A 23,037-nucleotide genomic window follows, 5' to 3' on the forward strand; every position below is an offset into this window, starting at 1 on the left:
CCAAGGACATCTGCAAGGAGTTTGTATGTTCTCCCCGTGTTTGCGTGGGTTTCCTCCAGGTTCTCCGGTTTCCTCCCACATTCCAAAGACATCCTGATAGGGAATTTAGATTGTGAGCCCCATCAGGGACAGTGATGATAATGTATGCAAATCTGTAAAGCGCTGCGGAATATGTTAACGCTATATAAAAATACACACACCAGACACTGAGAATAAAATGCGGTAGACAGACACGACAATTCAATTAAATTCACAATATAGCTGCCATTAAAGTGACCCTAAAAGACCAACATTAAACTTGACTATAACTTTCTGATGTATAGTCACCATATCCAGTTTCTTCCATTTTGCTGTCTACCTTGCTTAGAATGGCAACCAACTTTTCTCTTGTCCAAAACAGAAACCACATCAGCATGGAGTGTCATGTGAAAATTCGGAACTACACCTCCCCTGCCATGCCCTTTGCCATAGAATAGGCTACTGCAGTTGGCGTTGGAACTGTGTCCATCCCAACATCAGAGCTGGTCCATCCCGCAGCAGAGGAAAAACAGAGGAGGTATACTTCTGAATTTCAAAAGCATACCCCAAGCCACTGCAAACTATTTTGGATAAGAGGAAAACAGAGCAAAAATATGACTGAAGGAAGCACCTTTTTATAACTAATTGAGAATCATCTGTCTTGTTCTTCATGTTCTTCATGCTACTGCATGTCTTCTAAAATCTAGGATGGGCAGCACAATCAATGACATATGGCAGTTGTCATCATTAAAATCCTGACAGAGTGCACTAGAAAAAGCATACCTTTTAGCTTAACCCCTTCACGACATGCGCCGTACATGTACGGCACATGTCGTGTCTCTCCCTTTGATGTGGGCTCCGGGGCTGAGCTCACATCGTAACCGGCACATGTCAGCTGTTTTGAACAGCTGACATGTGCCCCTACCAACCGCGGATGGAATCGTGATCCACCAGCAGCTTTTAGCTTGTTAAATGGCACTGTCAATCTCTGATTTAATGTGATCGCACCAGTAGTGTGTCACTAATTCCACCCATCAGCGCCCGTGTCACATGACCTCTGGTCGTCGATAGGTTGGCATGATAACTTGGGGTCTGCAGTGAACCCCTGTGGTGTGCTATGAGCGCAGCCCAGTGGTCGGTGTTTATAGCTAGTAAGCATTTTTGCTACACACAGACAACAGAGGTGATCAGAAGATCACAACTTTAAGTCTCCCATGGAGACTATTGAAGCAAGTAAAAAGTAAAAATAAGTTTTTAAAAATTTTAAAAAATTTAAAAATATATAAAAAGTTCAAATCACCCCCCATATGCCACATTAAAATAAAACAATAAAAAATACATATATTTGGTATCGCCGCGTTCAGAATCGACCAATCTATCAAGATACAAAAAGAATCCGATTGGTAAACGTGGTAGCGAAAAAAAAGTCAAAACGTCAGAATTACATTTTTTTGGTCAGCGCAACATTGCCTTAAAATGCAATAACGGGCGATAAAAGATCGTATCTGCATCAAAATGGTATCAATAAAAATGTTAGCACAGCACGCAAAAAGTAAGCCCTCACCTAGCCCCAGATCACGAAAAATATAGACACTATGGGTATCGGAAAATGATGCAATTTTTGTTAACAAACTTTTTATTTTTTTTCACCACTGAAATAAAAAAAGAACCTATACATATTTGGTATCTCCGAACTTGTAATGACCTGTGAATCATAATGGCAGCTCAGTTTTAGCATTTGGTTAAAAAAAAAAAAAACTTTTTTGCAATTTTACCGCACTTGGAATTCTTTTCCCATTTTCCAGTACATGGTATGGTAAAACCAATGGTGTCTTTCACAAGTGCAACTCGTCCTGCAAAAAACAAGCCCTCACACGGCCATATTGATGGAAAAATAAAAAAGTTATGGCTCTGGGAAGAAGGGGAGCAAAAAAAAAAAATTCAAAAAACGAAAATGGGCTGCGGCGTGAAGGGGTTAATAAAGTTACCGGTATATAGAAAAATATTTAAGATTTAAATGTGTATTATTTTATATATTTATTTTATTATATTTCTCAGAGAACCCCTTTAAGATACACAAGGCCAATTATTATCTATTGCTTTGGGTTCACATATTGATTACTGAAACATAATAAGCAAATTTCCCCATTGTCTCTTATATGCTGGGAAATTAGGTAGATCGATGAATGGACCAATTTCCTCACTTCTAATGATGGCTGAACTAGTCATTTTGTGAAACTTCAAAGTAAACATCCAAAATGATTTTGTAAGCATAGTTGTCAAGAAGACCACTTATCCAAGTAACGTTTTACTGGGATATCCACTTTAGAAAGCTAAGAACAGACACGAATTCTAAACAGGATCAATGTAAGTGCAGTATAAAACACAAGCAATTTGCATATACTTTTAAAGTCTCCTCATCTCTTGCCAAACAGATAACTCAACAATATTACTGTGACGCGCCTTTCATCTTTTTTCGGACCATTGAGGATATGGGCTTGAATTGAAGAGGACAAGATAAGTCTGTCAGTCATCGAGCAGTCGCTGCATGTTTGAACCTGTTCCACATTCTCTTGGGGAATTATGCCAGCAGTGACAGGTTCCTTGTTATCAAGAGGCCACTTCTTATTCTACGGTCTCATTTTTCCTTCCTCCTCAAGTAAATCAAGATATTTTCTCAACTCCATTGCTCAATGCCATGGCTCAACTTTTCATATTACCAGAATGACATAAAATCAGGACAAATTATTAATAAATGAGAACTATAGGAAAGCTCCTTCCGTATGAGATGACAAACAAGGACTTTAGCATTATGAACATAACAGATCCTCTTCTAATAGCATAAGAACACCATTCTTGAGCTATAAAATGTCTTCTTTCCTTGAAAAGCACATCACATTTGGATTATCACAGCAATGCTAAAATAAAAACTCATAAAAATGACTAACATTGGGAGTCCCAGAACTACCAAATAATTGAGGTTCCAGTGGAGGAAGGTTCCTTCTAACCAACTGTGTTAACTGTTAGACCAATGTTACCGATCAATTTAATCCCAAGGATATCTACCCAATTGCTCATGGATTTTATCTTTCATGCTTCTCATTTTTGTTTCATTGATAGCAGTAGACAAGTGTAGCATTTACTTATCTATCTCAAAGAAAGGTATGGAGTAATGTAAAGGCATAATATCTGACATAATACGATCCGCATCAATTGGAACCCTCATCACACACTGGTGAAATTTACTTCACTTCATTGGCTAGATTTATTTGTGAACAGTCAACTTGAATAGATAGATGTAGATATTGTAAATGGATAGATCTATACATGAATGAAAGTATATCAAGTAAGATTATGCTTCAGTAGTGTGAAGGTGGCCACTCAGATTAGATAGTTAGGCTACGTTCACATTAGCGTTTTGCGTGTTTGCGTCGGGCGACGCAGCGGCGACGCATGCGTCATGCGCCCCTATATTTAACATGGGGGACGCATGGACATGCGTTGTGCTGCGTTGTGTGACGCATGCGTTTTTTTTTGCCGCAAGCGTCGGGCGCAGAAAATGCAACAAGTTGCATTTTTCTTGCGTCCAAATTTCGGCAAAAAAGGACGCATGCGTCGCAAAACGCAGCGTTTTTGCGTGCGTTTTGGTGCGTTTTTATTTGCATTGTGCGTTGCGTCGCCGACGCAGCGGCGCAAAACGCAAATGTGAACGTAGCCTTATTGCGTGATGGTTGCTCTCAGTCATATACAGAAAATTTATGCGATCAGAGAAAGCTTTGGCCTGCAGCCCTCAATGCCCCTCTTAGCCGCTCAACCCTGTTGCTCCTAAACCAGCTTCTCCACCATGACAGAAGATCAGCTCCCACCCTCCTGTCCAAATAACGTCTCACCACTTGCACGCTTGACCCACTCCCATCTCACCTCATCCCTAACCTCGCCACAGTCTTCATCCCAACCCTAACACATCTCTTCAACCTCTCACTCACAACTAGTGTCTTCCCCTCATCCTTCAAGCATGCCTCGATCACACCCATCCTCAAAAAGCCCTCCCTCGACCCATCCTCTGTGTCTAGCTATCGCCCGATATCTCTTCTCCCTTATGCCTCAAAACTACTGGAACTGCATGTCCATCTTGAACTGTCCTCCCACCTCTCCTCCTGCTCCCTCTTTGACTGGTTACAATCTGGCTTCTGACCCCATCACTCAACTGAAACTGCCCTAACTAAAGTCAACAATGACCTACTAACCGCCAAGAGCAAGAAACACTACTCTGTCCTCCTTCTCCTGGACCTGTCTTCTGCTTTTGACAATGTGGACCACTCCCTCCTGCTACAGATTCTCTCATCTCTTGGCATCACAGACTTGGCCCTATCCTTGATCTCGTCATATCTAACAGACCGTACATTCAGTGTCTCCCTCTCCCACACCAGCTCCTCACCTCGCCCCTTGTCTGTCGGTGTTCCTATAGGCTCAGTTCTATGACCCCTATTCTTCACCATCTACACCTTTGGCCTGGGACAGCTCATAGAATCCCGCAGTTTGCAGTATCATCTCTACACCGATGACACGCAAATCTACCTATCCAGACCTGACTTTACCTCCTTACTCACCAAAATCCCACAATGTCTGTCTGCTCTCTCAGCCTTCTTTTCTGCTCACTTTCTAAAACTGAACATGGACAAAACAGAATTCATTATCTTTCCCCCATCTCACTCTACCCCTCCACTAGACCTATCCATTAATGTCAATGGCTGCTTGCTTTCCCCAGTCCCACACGCCCAGTGCCTCGGGGTGATCCTCGACTCTGCCCTCTCTTTCAAGCCACATATCCAAGCCCTTGCCTCCTCCTGCCGTCTCAAACTCAAAAATATTTCCTGTATCCACGCATTCCTTGACCATGAAACCACAAAAACACTAGTGCATGCCATTATCATCTCCCGCCTCGATTACTGCAACTTCCTACTTTCTGGCTTCCCCTCTAGCACTCTGGCACCACTTCAATCCATCCTACACTCTGCTGCCCAACTAATCTATCTGTCTCCCCACTATTCCCCAGCCTTTCCCCTATGCCAAGCCCTTCACTGGCTTACTATCGTCCAGAGACTCCAGTTCAAAACCCTTACTATGACATACAGTGGGGCAAAAAAGTATTTAGTCAGTCAGCAATAGTGCAAGTTCCACCACTTAAAAAGATGAGAGGCGTCTGTAATTTACATCATAGGTAGACCTCAACTATGGGAGACAAACTGAGAAAAAAAAATCCAGAAAATCACATTGTCTGTTTTTTTAACAATTTATTTGCATATTATGGTGGAAAATAAGTATTTGGTCAGAAACAAACAATCAAGATTTCTGGCTCTCACAGACCTGTAACTTCTTCTTTAAGAGTCTCCTCTTTCCTCCACTCATTACCTGTAGTAATGGCACCTGTTTAAACTTGTTATCAGTATAAAAAGACACCTGTGCACACCCTCAAACAGTCTGACTCCAAACTCCACTATGGTGAAGACCAAAGAGCTGTCAAAGGACACCAGAAACAAAATTGTAGCCCTGCACCAGGCTGGGAAGACTGAATCTGCAATAGCCAACCAGCTTGGAGTGAAGAAATCAACAGTGGGAGCAATAATTAGAAAATGGAAGACATACAAGACCACTGATAATCTCCCTCGATCTGGGGCTCCACGAAAAATCCCACCCCGTGGGGTCAGAATGATCACAAGAACGGTGAGCAAATATCCCAGAACCACGCGGGGGGAACTAGTGAATTTACTGCAGAGAGCTGGGACCAATGTAACAAGGCCTACCATAAGTAACACACTACGCCACCATGGACTCAGATCCTGCAGTGCCCGACGTTTCCCACTGCTTAAGCCAGTACATGTCTGGGCCCGTCTGAAGTTTGCTAGAGAGCATTTGGATGATCCAGAGGAGTTTTGGGAGACTGTCCTATGGTCTGATGAAACCAAACTGGAACTGATTGGTAGAAACACAACTTGTCGCGTTTGGAGGAAAAAGAATACTGAGTTGCATCCATCAAACACCATACCTACTGTAAAGCATGGTGGTGGAAACATCATGCTTTGGGGCTGTTTCTCTGCAAAGGGGCCAGGACGACTGATCCGGGTACATGAAAGAATGAATGGGGCCATGTATCGTGAGATTTTGAGTGCAAACCTCCTTCCATCAGCAAGGGCATTGAAGATGAAACGTGGCTGGGTCTTTCAACATGACAATGATCCAAAGCACACCGCCAGGGCAACGAAGGAGTGGCTTCGTAAGAAGCATTTCAAGGTGCTGGAGTGGCCTAGCCAGTCTCCAGATATCAACCCTATAGAAAACCTTTGGAGGGAGTTGAAAGTCGGTGTTGCCAAGCGAAAAGCCAAAAACATCACTACTCTAGAGGAGATCTGCATGGAGGAATGGGCCAACATACCAACAACAGTGTGTGGCAACCTTGTGAAGACTTACAGAAAACGTTTGACCTCTGTCATTGCCAACAAAGGATATATTACAAAGTATTGAGATGAAATTTTGTTTCCGACCAAATACTTATTTTCCACCATAATATGCAAATAAAATGTTAAAAAAACAGACAATGTGATTTTCTGGATTTTTTTTTCTCAGTTTGTCTCCCATAGTTGAGGTCTACCTATGATGTAAATTACAGACGCCTCTCATCTTTTTAAGTGGTGGAACTTGCACTATTGCTGACTGGCTAAATACTTTTTTGCCCCACTGTACAAAGTCATCCACACCCTGTCTCCTCCATACATCTGTGACATGGTCTCCCGGTACTTACCTACATGCAACCTTCAATCCTCACAAGATCTCCTTCTCTACTGCCCTCTTATCTTTTCTCACAACCGCATCCAAGACTTCTCCCATGCTTCCCCCATACTCTGGAACTCCCTACCCCAACACATCAGACTCTCGCCTACAACGGAAACCTTCAAAAAGAACATGAAGACTCACCTCTTCCGACAAGCCTACAGCCTGCAGTGACCCTCATCCTACTGAACTGCCGCACAACCAGCTCTACCCTCTCCTAGTGTATCCCCACCCATCACCTGTAGACTGTGAGCCCTTGCAGGCAGGGTCCTATCTCCTTCTGTACCTGTTAGTGCCTTGTTCTTGCTCATGTTTAACGTATTTGTCTATATTTGCCCCCTTTTCACATGTAAAGCACCATGGAATAAATAGCATAATAAAAATGTATAATAATAATAGTCTATTTTGGCATTTTCAGTCACTGGAACTGGCCATGGAAGCTCAATTACACCAGGCAAAAGCCATCCTATCTTACTTTTTTTCAGAAGGAAGGTTCAGAAGGAAGGTTTATGGACTCCAATCTATTGGACAAGACTTTTAAACAAAGCAGACTTTTTCCAGATGATGACTATTTATGATTCATCAGCATTGGCCATCTCGTTAAGATTCAGCAGGCAAATGATTGTTAGCTATTTGACAGCATAGGCTTCATCCAATCCCGACTAACATTTAAGGCTACTTTAAGGTCCTCATACATATTAGATTAATGCTGGACAAACCCATCAATATTGACGGGTTTGGACGATGGTCTAAAATGTACAGGGGTGCTGGCTAACTGATGGTCGAAGAAGATGGCAATCGAGCAAGTCCAGTTTCGGACTCCCAATCACATTATTTTTCAGAAGTTAAGCTACAAGCCTCCATGTCAGCTAATAACTTTCTCAAGGAGAACACACAAGAGCTCACCCAAACGATCATTCCTACATATGGGATAGTCTCCAAAAATGACTGTCGTCCGAACGATCGGCTAAAGCATTGTTGGGTCGACAGCCATCTAATGAGAGAACAAAAACTAAAAGATTCTATTTACTAGGCTCTTTAGTTTTTACTTTTAAAGCAATCATTTATCTGGATATTAGGCTGGCTATAAGTTTCTTTAAAGGGTTTCAAAGACAAGTGTTTCATAATGCAAACTCGGACATGAGCAACTGATTACTGTGTGTTCTGCTCCCGACAAACATTTGATATTGATAGGAGAAGTGATGGCCAGCCTTTCATTTTAGTATATAGTACTCAATGACCTCCATTAAGATGAATGACAAACTCTGTAAGACAGATTTACCCTGAGATTGTTAGCAGCTCAAACATATATGGCATATGGAAAGAGGTTGCTTTCATGAAATAGCCCCTCTAATGAGGCTGCTTACTCTTTTATCAGATGCTACCCGTATGTTTCATGTCCCTTTAAATGTCAATAGCTTCAGGAAACGTTTCAGAAAAGTGTTCACGGAATAGGATTCTAGTAACATTTAACTACGAAGGTTTGGTTTCGACGAAAAAAGAGTTGTGCCAAGATCCAACAAGGCAGAGTTATACTTTGGTGCAACATATAGGTCCAACAATATCGTTTTAGGGATATAAGTTTAGTTTTTCAGCTTTTAGAGGTGTCAGATGTAATTATTTAAGCCAATGCAAATCCAAAGTAAATGAGTCAAGTAGCAATTGCTTTCAGAAACTACAGAAACTAGCACAGCTTTCTATTAGTCTTCCTTAAGCAACCCATTGAAGAAGGTCAGCTTCCAATGTGTTTTTAGATGTGGTCCCATGGGAAAGGGAGTTTCTACTGTAACCAGATGAACACAAAATAGCTGCTGTTGTTTTTTACTCTGTAACACTGATTGAATTAGTATTTGCAGCACATGTGGGTTACAAGCAGTGTGTATCTGGGATTTCAAAGTGTTTACCCTGGTAGACCACGGAGTTACCACAGTAAATACCCGCCCGCTCATGCTGTTTTTTAGAAATAGTGTTTAGTGTGGCAAAGAGATGCAGGCCAAAGTGTCTTCCAGTCTACCTGGCAATGACCTCAATCTGATTTTATCCTAAAACATTTCAGCCACACAGTATCTTTTTTGTGATTTAAAGGCCTGTTTGACTCCCGTGGAAAATATACTGATCACACTTTAACATTTTCAAGTATAATATTTTTGTAGTTTCAAGGGTTAGCCAGGGCTTGTAACTTAAAAAAAGACTAATTCATAAGAATAAAGTGGATATTGCTAAGAAAAATATGGAAATGTGTATGTCGGAATGGCATAGCTTATTACCTTGAACGCACTATGAAATAAATACCTCCCTGTACATTTCCTTACGATTTCAATATACAAAAAGTCAAAGTCAAAGTAACACATATAAGCTGTGTGTCATGTAAATATATAAAGTAGACTTTAACTCCTTAACAACCGCCAATACGACTTTTAACGGCGGCAATTAAGGGTACTTATTCCTCAGCACCACTTTTTAACCATGCTGAGAAATAAGGTTAATGCACCCCCAGCATCGGAAAATCTCCGAGGTCTCAGGTACCGGGGGTTGCCGAGACCCGAAGAGCATTATTTAGATAAATTTTTACTGTCTCCAGTCTTGTGATCACCGTTATTCACCAAATAACAGTGATCATAAAAAAAGTCAGACTTTTAAGTCATTTCTCTCTCATCTGATATGATCTAGCCCATCAGAGGAGGGAGAAATGGGGTCCCTCGAGTACCCCCAGTACCTCCGCCATCTCCGGACCCTTCTGCTCCATTCCACGGCCCTCCGCATCATCTTCCGGAAAGAAAATGGTGGGCGCATGCTCAGTGTGCCTGCCAAGATCTGCCAACTGGTATCCAGCAACAATAGGAGATTTTTCCTATTGGATCATTTTGATTACTGTGATAGACCCCATCACACTGACCAAAATAACAAAAAATTGTAAATCAATCCCCCCTTTGTCACCCCCTTAGTTAGGTAAAAATAATAAAATAATTTTTTTAATCTTTTTCCATTCTTTGCAGTTAGGGTTAGGGTTGGGGCTAGGGTTAGGGTTGTGTTAGGGTTGTGTTGGGGTTAGGGTTGTGTTGGGGTTAGGGTTGTGTTGGGGTTACGGTTGTGTTGGGGTTTCGCCTGTGGTGTTAGAGTTAGGGTGGCATTGGTGTTATGGTGGTGTTGGGGTTAGGGTTGGTGTTGGAGTTAGTGTTGTGGTTAGAGTTGTATTGTAGGGTTGTGGTTATGGTTAGGATTAGGGTTAGGAGTGTCTTGGGGTTAGGGTTGGGGTTAGGGGTGTGTTAGGGTTGGAGTTAGAACTGAGGGGTTTCCACTGTTTAGACACATAAGGGGGTCTCCAAACTTGACATGGTGCCAACCATCGACTGCAGCCAATTTTGCATTCAAAAAGTCAAACGGTGCTCTCTCCCTTCAGACTGCTGCCATACGCCCAAACAGTGGCTTTCCCCCACATACGGGATATCTGCGTTCTCAGGAGAAATTGCACAACAAATTTGGTTGGTCCATTTTCTCCTGATACCCTTGTTAATATAAAAAAGTTTGGGTCTAAATTAAACTTTATGTGAAAAAATGTAAATGTTAATTGTTTCCTTCCTCATTGCTTTAGTTCTCATAAAGCACCTAAAGGGTTAATAAACTTCTTGATTGTGGTTTGGCATACCTTGAGGGGTGCAGTTTTTAGAATGGTGTCCCTTTTGGGTAATTTCTGTAAAATTGACCCCCCCCCCCCCCCCCCAAAGTCACTTGAAATGTGAGGTGGTCCCTAAAAAAATGGTTTTGTCAATTTTGTTGGAAAAATTGAGAAATCGATGGTCAACTTTTAACCCTTATAACTTCATAACCAAAAAATTATGTTTCTAAAATTGAGCAGAAGTAAATTTGACATGAAGGAAATGTTATTTATTAACTATTTTGTGTGACCGCTCTGATTTAAGAAACCAAAAATTAAAAGTTTGAAAATTGCAAAATTTTCAACCTTTTTGGCAAATTTCCGTTTATTTCATAAATAAACGCAAGTCACATCGAAGGAATTTTTCCACTAATATGAAATACAATATGTCCCGAAAAAAAAATCTTAGAATCAGTGAAATCCGTTGAAGCGTTCCAGAGCTATAACCTCATAGAGTGAAAGTGGTCGAAATTATCAAAGTCTGATTGTGAGACTGTTTTTTCGTTACATATTGTATTTCATGTTAGTTGTAAAATTTCTTCGATGTGACTTGCGTTTGGCAAAAATTTTGAAAATTTAGCAAATTTTAATTTTTGTGCCCTTAAATCAGAGAGTCATATTGCACAAAATAGCTAATAAATAACATTTCCTACATGTCTACTTTACATCTGCATAATTTTGGAAAAAAAAATTTTGTCAGGACATCATAAGGGTTAAAAGTCAACCAGCGATTTGTCATTTTTGAAACAAAAATTTACAAAACCATTTTTTTTAGGGATCACCTCACATTTGAAGTGAGTTTGAGGTGTCAGTATAACAGAAAATACCCAAAAGTAACATCATTCTAAAAACTGCACCTCACGTGGTGCTCAAAACCACATTCAAGAAGTTTATTAATCCTCCAAGTGCTTCATGAGAAGTAAAGCATTGTGGAAGGAAAAAATGAACATTTTACTTTTTTCACAAAAAATTACTTTGGAACCAAACTTTTTAAAAATTTGTTGAGCAAATTCTCCTGAGTACGCCAATACCCCGTATGTGGGGGAAAGCCACTGTTTTTCACAAAAAGTTTGCTTTAGACCCAAACTTTTTTATTTTCACAAGGGTATCAGGAGAAAAAAAACCAAAAAATTTGTTGTGCACTTTCTCCTGAGTAGGCCGACACCCCGTATGTGGGGGAAAGCCATTGTTTGGGCGCATGGCAGCATTTAGAAGCAAAGGGGCACTGTTTGACTTTTTGAATGTAAAATTGGCTGGAATCAATGGCGGGCGTCATGTCGCATTAGGAGACCCTCTGATGTATCGTATTTTTCGGACTGTAAGACGCACCGGACCACAAGATTTGGGGTGAAAATTGCAGAAAAAAAGATTTTTTTAGAAGATGGGGGTCCGTCTTATTGGCAAAATTTAAGGTATCTTACCTGAGGGCTGGCGGTGGAAGAGCAGGGTCACAGAAGGCATGGTGTCGGCAGAGGTGCGGTGATGCTGAGGCGCGGTGGGCGGAACGGCGTGCACCTGAGCAGGGTCCCTTCCTGCTAAGGTGGGCGATGCTGCAGCCTGGTGTCCATGGGGGGGTTGCGGCAGTGCTGTGGCGGCAGAGGTGCTTTCACTTCCTCAGGTAAGGTGACGCCACAGCTCTGTATCCAAGGCGAGCAGCAGAGCCGGGTTAATGACCGCTTTCTCGGTGGTGGTGGCCATCTTCCTGAGGCCGTGCGTGTGAAGATTGAGTGCTCTGCTTCCTGGGGCTTCAGGAAAATGGCCATGGGAGATCTTGGCGGCCATTTTCCTGAAGCCGAGATCTCAATCTGCGAACTCGGCTTCAGGAAGATGGCCGCCGCCACCAAGAATGCCGTGATTCACCCGACTCTACTGCTCACCTTGGATACCGAGCCGCAGCGTCACCTCACCTGTGGAAGGAACCCTGCTCATGCCATACTGCTCACCGCACCTCATCATCCCCGCACCTCTGCCGCTGCCACACCACTGCCGGTAAGCCTTCATTCGAACTATAAGACGCACCCCCCATTTTCCTCACAATTTTTTTTGGGGAAAAGTGCGTGCTATAGTCTGAAAAATACGGTATCTAAACAGTGGAAACCCCGCAATTCTAACCCTAACATAGCCCTAACCCTAACCCTAATACCGACCCTAACCATAACCCTAACCACAACCCTTACCCCAGCACCACCCTAACCCCAACATCACAAATCTAAACCCAACACAACCCTAGCCCCAACCCTAACCCTAGCCCCAACCTTAGCCGAAACCTTGCCCAACCCTAACTCTAGCCCCAACCCTTGCCCCAACCACAACCCTAGCCCAACCCTAACTCTATCTTTAACCCTAGCCCCTACCGTAACCCTAGCTCTAACCCCAACCCTAACTGTAACCCCAACCCTAACCCTAGCCCCAATCCTAAACCTAGCTCTAGCCCCAACCCTAACCCTAATGGAACAATGGAAAAAAAATACATTTATTTATTTTATGATTTTTACCTAACTAGGGGATGATAAAGGGGGTTTGATTTACTATTTTTTATTTTGATCACCTTGATAAGGTCTATCACAGTGATTAAAATGAACCAAAAGGAAAAATCTCCCATTGTTGCTGAGTACTGGCCAGCAGATCTCGGTGGGAGCACTGCGCAAGCGCCCGCCATTTTCTTCAAGAAAGAAGACGCCGATGGCCGGGGGACAGGATCGGGGGATGCAGGAGGTGCCAGAGGTACCGGGGGGCCTTTGGGGACCCCATTTCTTTCTCCTCCGATGTGCTAGATCATATCAGAGAAGAAATAAATAAATCGGAAATTGGTAAAAACTGATCGAATTATGTTCTCTGGAGTCATGGCTACCCCTGGTAGCCGAGACCCCGGAGATTTTCTGACGCTGGGGGGCGCTATAACCTTATTTCTCAGCACCGTTAAAAAGCGGCTCTGAGGAATAAGTACCCTTAACTGCCGCTGTTAAAAGGCATATCGGTGGTCGTTAAGGGGTTACATCACATCAAGTTACATTATGGTCATTGGTAAAAAAAAACAGCTGGTGTGACAAATACATGAATAACAGACATCTGAAAGTAATACAAAAATAATATACAGAGATTTAATTATAATAATAATAATAATAATTTTATTTATATAGCGCCAACATATTCCGCAGCGCTTTACAAATTATAGAGGGGACTTGTACAGACAATAGACATTACAGCATAACAGAAATACAGTTCAAAACAGATACCAGGAGGAGTGAGGGCCCTGCTCGCAAGCTTACAAAGTATGGGGAAAAGGGGAGACACGAGAGGTGGAGATTTAATTGAGAATACCCCTTTAACTGAGAGGTTTTCTTCAATTTTTTTATTTGACAAGGCAGAGTATAGGTTACTATCTATCTCTACATTAAGGGGAGAAAAACATTGTTTTTCGGACGTCAAGTTTCAGTATTCTTTAAGTGCCATTTCTGCTTTAGGACCTAGGATAAAGCAAAGCCTCACAACACTACAAGCAGAAAATATTTGTATAAATTGTATGTATTGGTATTTTGTTAAATCCTGTATTATGTTTTGTAATATTTATTAATTTTATGGTATGCTGCAGCAAAATTAAAACTACAGGCAGTAAATGAAAATAAAAAAAGTGATATTTAGAAAATGTATCTTACCAGACCATCACAGTTACTTAATGCAACCGACGCTCCCGGGATATCTGATATTTCTCCGACAAAAGCACAATTTGTCCACAATGGCTCCTTTTTCCAGACTTCCTCACTGCTATTCGAGACGTGGTTCATATTTCCAACATGGCTTCTGTTTTCAGCATTCACAGGGTCTTCATGCCACTCCACCACGGCCCCTGGAGCAATGAGACGAGTGTTTGGCTTCAAATTAAGATGAAATTCTCTTCCAAAGGCTGTAATGTTAAAGTATAGGTGCTGGCGACTACTTGATGTATCTCTTGTCAATCTTTTCTTGTGACCAATGGAAAGAATATTGGAAATATGGTGTCCCTCGGCGTCAGTACTTATCGGTGTTATCAGTTCATATTCTCCTTGTTTTATTCTGTTTAAATCTAAGTAAAAAGAAACATTCGGTTAACAAAAAGTTTTTGTTTTTCAGAGGAAAAAAATAGAATATCAATGGTTATGGTAGACATTTTGGAAAAATGATAAGAAGATAGTGAGATCAAAAAGTATTGGTCATATATCCTATATTACCTATTTATATTTTTCAAAGTTTTCATTACTTTATAGAGGGGAATGGATACAGTAGGTACAAGCACATAGACATGGTTGACAGTGGATGAACTAGAGCCTCAAAAACATTATCAAATATGGGCAACAATGATCCACCATGGGGATTTAGTGATTCTAGGGGCCACGTTGTAGGTGGGCTGGTACCTAGACCTTCTATTATTACACATTTGGTAAAGTGAATTGTCCCTGACTTTACACAATAAAATGATCTAAGACACCAATAACCTCAAACCGGCAAAAAAGTGACAAATATATATATATAGATATACAGAACTACAGCTACTGTATATAAAGATTAGTGTGGACACAGGTTGCACTAATGGTATATCTGCCCGTGACAAATAGATATGGCAGGACAAAAAGCTTAAAGCCCCCAAAAAGAGTAATGTTCGCCAAACAAGTAGATATTGATGGGCTTGGCCGACATTCTAATGTGTATGGGGGCACAGGTCGACTGATTGTCGGAGATGTCGATCGGGCACGTTAGATTTTACACTGCCAATGGCTTTGATCTCCCCATAAGCTACCGGCAGAGATTTCTCATGGCAAACACAAGTAATGGGTCAATGGGGAGCGCCTGTGTATGGAATAGATGACCAAGATGGCTGACGACTGAACTGTTGGCCAAGGTATCGTTCGGCCAGCAGCCATCTAATGTGTATGGCTGGCTTTTGGCTGCCCAGTGTGTCAATAAGGCCCGTCTGTATCCCGCAGTATACTGTTATTGTAACCAGCTACTGGTAGTTATTGCCTCTTTTTCTCTGTGATGCCTGACGTGTCCGCTCTCTTCTATTAGTGTAGCACATACTATATGAAAGTAACATGAATAGGAATGAGTTGAAGACACCCATTTAGCATTAGTTCCGGAGCACTGGGAACAAGTAATGTGAACGAATAAATTACAATCATTATTAAATTATCTGAAGCTAATTATCAATTAAAATTGAGCAAGAGAAAGGTGTCTACAGTTTGAGATGGGCAGTGCCATCCCTAGCCCTCCTGATAACTCTGTCTTCTCACTCGGCTCTGCCAACACTCTTCGCTTGGACCCTAAATGAGCCTTTCTTCTGCCTATTATTGATAGCAATATTCAGTTTACTGTAGGCTATAAAATGAGATGCAGAACCAGTATGCCATGCATCCAGTTTGGCCACTAGATGGCAGCATATGAGATAACTGCGATTTTTCATCATATATTTTTACATGAATAGACATGTGAAAGAAACTAATAAACATGGACCTAGTGATCCTGTATATTAACACTTGTATCAAATGTCAGATTAAGTTCCTTTTATAGTTACAGGTTGAAAACTATTAGTGTGACAAATACAAAAACGGAGAAAATAAAATTCTATATAAATTTGCTACAATCTTTGTTCTGGGATATGGTGCTATTCTTCCTATCAAAACTGACAAAAATTTACAAATGTGAACAGAACCTAATTCTTCCCCAAAAATTGTCCTTTACGACTATTAGGTTTTATTTATTTTCTACCGATCTGCATTCCCTTCCCCGATACAAGCACATCTCACCATCTTGCACACTTCTTGCATGACTTCCTAGACTTAGTTCAATCCCAGGCCTGCATCTGTAACTATGACGCTTAAAGGGAATCTCCGAGAAACTTTAACCCCATCCTAAGACATTTCTATGACTCGGAAGCCCGTTAAAAACCGAGACAGCTGATCCTTTTATAACTGGAAAGCACTGCTCCAGCAGCCAGAAAGCACATTATGTAGTGTCAGGCAGTGCATTGGAGTGTGACCATGCACTTCTAGCTGCTCAGCCTCAGACTGTATTCCCTACCTGGCAGCACTCTCCCAAGGTTAAGTGACAGGTCAGTGGCCATATACAGTACAAGAGAAAATGACCGCACTTCCAGTCTAAAGGGCTACCCAATCCTATTAATGGCTATGGGGGTGTAAAAGTTTATCACAGGCTCCCTTTAAAGGCGTTTCCCCATCAGTTGCAACTTCTTTAAATATGCGGCTCCTTAAATATATGACTTGCTCAAGTTCACCAATATGGAAGCTACAAAGCAGCTCTTCACTATGGCTCTCAGAGCTAGGCCGAGTGGGGCATTGTATGAACAAGGCACCCTTTAGGTGGGCTAGGAGGCTACACTCAGTAGTCACTGAGACAGAAAGTAATGTCACATGACTGACAGATGCAGACAAGAGGACAACACTTGGGTTGTCTAGAGGAAAAAGACTGATCCTGTCACACAGCATGTTGTATCTGTTACATAATTCACATGTTGTGTTGTCATTGAACTGCCTCTTTTATAATCGTTTTAAGCATATAAAACAAAAATGTAAAAAAACAACTAAAAGACAATACTCAGACTTGTGTCATCATTCAGACATGGCTTAAATATACATCTCTTTAGGGAATGTGTGGACCAGATGGAGCGTCAGACTGCAACATTTGGATTACTCATCAACTTCGGAGGATGTCTTTTAAGTATATGAACTACACTAACAATTCCCATCAACTCAGGGTTCCCAAAATGTTTTCTTTATCTGTCTGCTTCATTAGTCTGTAGCTGTTATTAACTGTTATGATCTGGTGGTTTAGGAACAACATGAGACAAGCTCTGAAGGAGGTGGTATCTGTACTGACCGCAGACCCTGAACCTAGCAGCGCAACTAGAAATAGCCGTGGGGGGTACCTGACGCTCCCTAGACCCCTCGGCACAGCCTAAGATCTAACTTCCCCTAAAGATGGAAACAGGAAACCTATCTTGCCTCAGAGAAAATCCCCAAAGGAAAGATAGCCCCCCGCAAATATTGACGGTGAGAGGAGGGGAAAATAACATACGCAGAGATGAAATCAGATTTTAGCATAGGAGGCCAATCTAGCTTGATAGATAGGACAGGAAAGGATACTATGCGGTCAGTATAAAAACTACAAAACAATCCACGCAGAGTTTACAAAATCTCCACACCTGACTAAAGGTGTGGAGGGTAAATCTGCTTCCCAGAGCTTCCAGCTAACAGAAAAAATCTATAATGACAAGCTGGACAAAAATAGAATGCACAGAACAATAAGTCCACAACATGTGGACTGAAATGAGCAAAGCCAGAACTTATCTTTGCAGAACTGGTCAGGAAACCAGGAGAATCCAAGCAGAGATGTGAATCCAGCCAGAGAACATTGACAAGTGGCATAGGCTGAAGACTAGAGCCAGGTTAAATAGCAGAGCCAGGAGAGACGATTAGTGAAAGCAGCTGCTAAAGCTAAACCCAAGGAGCGGCAGTTCCACTCAAAACCACCAGAGGGAGCCCAAGGGCAGAATTCACAAAAGTGCCATTTACAACCACCGGAGGGAGCCCAAGAACGGAATTCACAACAGTACCCCTCCCCCCTTGAGGAGGGGTCACCGAACCCTCACCAGAGCCCCCAGGCCGATCAGGGCGAGCCAAGTGAAAAGCACGAACCAAATCGGTAGCATGGACATCGGAGGTAACAACCCAAGAATTATCCTCCTGGCCATAACCCTTCCACTTGACAAGATACTGGAGCCTCCGCCTCGAAAAACGAGAATCCAAAATCTTCTCAACCTCATATTCCAACTCTCCCTCAACCAACACCGGGGCAGGAGGGTCAACCGAGGGAACAACGGGCACCACATATCTCCGCAACAAAGATCTATGGAAAACATTATGAATGGCAAAAGAGGCTGGAAGAGCCAAACGAAAAGAGACCAGATTAATAATTCCAGAAATTTTATAAGGACCAATAAACCGAGGCTTAAACTTAGGAGAAGAAACCTTCATAGGAACATGACGAGAAGACAACCAAACCAAATCCCCCACACGAAGCCGGTGACCAACACGCCGACGGCGGTTAGCAAAACGTCAAATTGTCCACCACATGAGTCCAAATCTGCTGCAGCCTGTCCACCACAGAATCAACACCAGGACAATCAGAAGGCTCAACCTGCCCAGAAGAAAAACGAGGATGAAAACCAAAATTACAAAAGAAAGGTGAAACCAAAGTAGCCGAACTAGCCCGATTATTAAGGGCAAACTCGGCCAACGGCAAGAAAGACACCCAATCATCCTGATCAGCAGACACAAAACATCTCAAATAGGTCTCCAAGGTCTGATTAGTTCGCTCAGTTTGGCCATTAGTCTGAGGATGAAACGCCGAAGAAAAAGACAAATCAATGCCCATCCTAGCACAAAAGGCCCGCCAAAATCTAGAGACAAACTGAGAACCTCTGTCAGACACAATATTCTCCGGAATGCCATGCAAACGAACCACATGCTGAAAAAACAATGGAACCAGATCTGAGGAGGAAGGCAACTTAGGCAAAGTTACCAAATGGACCATTTTAGAGAACCGGTCACAAACAACCCAGATAACAGACATCTTCTGGGAAACAGGAAGATCCGAAATAAAAATCCATGGAAATATGCGTCCAGGGCCTCTCAGGGACCGGCACAGGCAAAAGGAACCCACTAGCGCGGGAACAGCAAGGCTTGGCCCGGGCGCAAGTCCCACAGGACTGCACAAAAGCACGCACATCGCGAGACAAGGAAGGCCACCAAAAGGACCTAGCAACCAAATCTCTGGTACCAAAAATCCCAGGATGACCAGCCAACACTGAACAATGCACTTCAGAAATTACCTTACTTGTCCATCTATCAGGAACAAACAGCTTCCCCACAGGACAGCGGTCAGGCCTATCATCCTGAAATTCCTGAAGCACCCGGCGCAAATCAGGGGAGATAGCAGAAAGAATCACCCCCTCCTTAAGAATGCCAACCGGCTCAAGGACTCCAGGAGAATCAGGCGAAAAACTCCTAGAGAGGGCATCAGCCTTAACATTCTTAGATCCCGGAAGATACGAGACCACAAAATCAAAACGGGAGAAAAACAGGGACCATCGAGCCTGTCTAGGATTCAGCCGCTTGGCCGACTCGAGGTAAATCAGATTCTTATGATCGGTCAGGACCACAACACGGTGTTTAGCTCCCTCAAGGCAATGTCGCCACTCCTCAAACGCCCACTTCATAGCCAACAACTCCCGATTGCCGACATCATAATTGCGTTCCGCAGGCGAAAACTTTCTGGAAAAAAAAAGCACACGGTTTCATCAAAGAACCATCAGACTCCCTCTGAGACAAGACGGCCCCTGCCCCAATCTCAGAAGCGTCGACCTCAACCTGAAAAGGAAGAGAAACATCCGGTTGACGCAACACAGGGGCAGAAGTAAATCGGCATTTAAGCTCTTGAAAGGCCTCAACAGCCTCAGAGGACCAATTCGTCACATCAGCGCCCTTCTTCGTCAAATCAGTAAGGGGCTTAACCACACTGGAAAAGTTGGCAATGAAACGGCGATAGAAATTAGCAAAGCCCAAAAATTTTTGAAGACCCTTCACAGATGTGGGTTGGATCCAGTCATGAATAGCTTGGACCTTAACAGGATCCATTTCTATAGACGAAGGAGAAAAAACAAAACCCAAAAAAGAGACCTTCTGAACTCCGAATAGGCACTTAGACCCCTTCACAAATAAAGCATTATCATGAAGGATCTAGAACACCATCCTGACCTGCTTCACATGAGACTCCCAATCCTTGGAAAAAATCAAAATATCATCCAAATATACGACCATGAATTTATCAAGATAATTGCACAAAATATCATGCATGAAAGACTGGAACACAGATGGAGCATTAGAGAGCCCAAATGGCATCACAAGGTATTCAAAATGGCCTTCGGGCGTATTAAATGCAGTTTTCCATTCGTCACCCTGTTTAATACGAACAAGATTATATGCCCCTCGGAGGTCAATCTTAGTAAACCAACTAGCCCCCTTAATCTGAGCAAACAAATCAGTAAGCAAGGGCAAGGGGTATTGGAATTTGACCGTGATCTTATTAAGAAAACGATAATCAATACAGGGTCTCAAGGAGCCATCCTTCTTAGCAACAAAAAAGAAACCCGCTCCCAATGGCGACGAAGAGGGCCGAATATGCCCTTTCTCCAAAGATTCCTTAACATAGCTCCGCATGGCGGCATGCTCTGGCACAGACAGATTGAAAAGTCGGCCCTTAGGGAACTTACAACCAGGAATCAAGTTAATAGCACAATCACAGTCCCTATGTGGAGGAAGGGAACTGGACTTGGGCTCATCAAATTCATCATGGAAATCCGACAAAAACTCAGGGACCTCAGAAGAGGGGGAAGAGGAAATTGACATCAAAGGAACGTCACTATGTACCCCTTGACAACCCCAACTAGTCACAGACATAGTTTTCCAATCCAGCATCGGATTATGTTCCTGTAACCATGGAAATCCCAGCACAACAACATCATGCAGGTTATGCAACACCAGAAAACGGCAATCTTCCTGATGTGCAGGAGCCATGTACATAATCATCTGTGTCCGGTACTGAGGTTTATCCTTAGCCAAGGGTGTAGCATCAATACCCCTCACAGGAATAGGGCCCTGCAAAGGCTGCAAGGAAAAACCACAGCGCCTGGCGAATTCTAAGTCCATTAAGTTCAGGGCAGCGCCTGAATCCACAAATGCCATGACAGAAAAGGACGACAATGAGCAAATCAGGGTCACAGATAAGAGAAATTTAGGCTGTATCGTACTAATGGTAACAGACCTAGCGACTCTCTTAGTACGCTTAAGGTACCTTCACACATAACGATATTGTTAACGATATTGTTGCTATTTGTGACGTAGCAACGATATCGTTAATGAAATCGTTATGTGTGACAGCGACCAACGATCAGGCCCCTGCTGGGAGATTGTTGGTCGCTGAAGAAAGTCCAGAACTTTATTTCGTCGCTGGACTCCTGCTGACATCGCTGGATCGGCGTGTGTGACACCGATCCAGCGATGTCTTCACTGGTAACCAGGGTAAACATCGGGTAACTAAGCGCAGGGCCGCGCTTAGTAACCCGATGTTTACCCTGGTTACCATGCTAAAAGTAAAGAAAAACAAACACTACATACTTACCTACAGCCGTCTGTCCTCCAGCGCTGTGCTCTGCACTCCTCCTGTACTGGCTGTGAGCCGGAAAGCAGAGCGGTGACGTCACCGCTCTGCTTTCCGGCTCACAGCCAGTACAGGAGGAGAGCAGAGAAGCAGAGCGCAGCGCTGGAGGACAGACAGCGGTAGGTAAGTATCTAGTGTTTGTTTTTTTTTACTTTTAGCATGGTAATCAGGGTAAACATCGGGTTACTAAGCGCGGCCCTGCGCTTAGTTACCCGATGTTTACCCTGGTTACCCGCATCGCTGGTCGCTGGAGAGCGGTCTGTGTGACAGCTCTCCAGCGACCAAACAGCGACGCTGAAGCGATCCGGATCGTTGTCGGTATCGCTGCAGTGTCGCTTAATGTGAAGGGGCCTTTAGGGCAATCAGAGATAACATGAGCAGAATCACCACAGTAAAAACACAGCCTATTCTGACGTCTTAATTCCTGCCGTTCTATTCTAGTCAAAATCCTATCACATTGCATAGGTTCAGGACTATGCTCAGAGGATACTGCCATATGGTGCACAGCTTTGCGCTCGCGCAGACGCCGATCAATCTGAATGGCTAGAGACATAGATTCGTTCAAACCGGCAGGCGTAGGAAAGCCCACCATAACATCTTTAAGGGTTTCAGAAAGACCTTTTCTGAAAATAGCAGCCAGAGCCTCTTCATTCCATTTAGTGAGCACAGACCATTTTCTAAATTTCTGGCAGTATAACTCTGCTGCTTCCTGACCTTGACACAGGGCCAACAGTGTTTTCTCAGCATGCTCTACAGAGTTAGGTTCGTCATACAATAATCCGAGCGCTTGAAAAAATGCATCTACATTCAATAATGCCGGATTCCCTGTTTCAAGAGAAAAAGCCCAGTCTTGCGGATCACCACGCAGCAAGGATATGATGATTTTCACCTGCTGAATGGAATCATCTGAAGAACGGGGTTTCAAAGCAAAAAACAATTTGCAGTTATTTTTAAAGTTCAAAAACTTGGATCTGTCCCCAAAGAACAAATCCGGAGTAGGAATTCTGGGCTCTAAAGACGGAGTCTGGACAACATAGTCCTGGATACTCTGTACTCTTGCAGCCAGTTGATCCACACGAGAAAACAAACCCTGAACATCCATGCCAGAGCATATATCCTGCACCACCCAGATATCAAGAGGAAAAAAGAGGTAAACCAGAGCACAGAAAAAAAAAATGGTTCAGAACTTTCTTTTCCTTCTTTTGAGACACATTTAATTCATTTTCGGCCACTTGTACTGTTATGATCTGGTGGTTTAGGAACAA

At 42.8% G+C, this 23,037-nt stretch overlaps 1 protein-coding gene across 1 annotated transcript in view; it reads right to left on the minus strand.

Annotated features, from left to right (window-relative positions):
- The window catches only part of ADAMTS3 (ADAM metallopeptidase with thrombospondin type 1 motif 3), a 377,062-nt gene that overhangs the window by 326,116 nt on the left and 27,909 nt on the right, over positions 1-23,037 (minus strand). The window contains exon 3 of the mRNA XM_069743515.1: positions 14,158-14,564. Within this exon, the coding sequence (XP_069599616.1) occupies positions 14,158-14,564 (407 nt within the window). The remainder of the gene's footprint in view (positions 1-14,157; positions 14,565-23,037) is intronic.

The sequence above is a fragment of the Ranitomeya imitator genome, chromosome 1 (assembly GCF_032444005.1).
Source record: "Ranitomeya imitator isolate aRanImi1 chromosome 1, aRanImi1.pri, whole genome shotgun sequence".
NCBI classification, from domain to species: domain Eukaryota; kingdom Metazoa; phylum Chordata; class Amphibia; order Anura; family Dendrobatidae; genus Ranitomeya; species Ranitomeya imitator.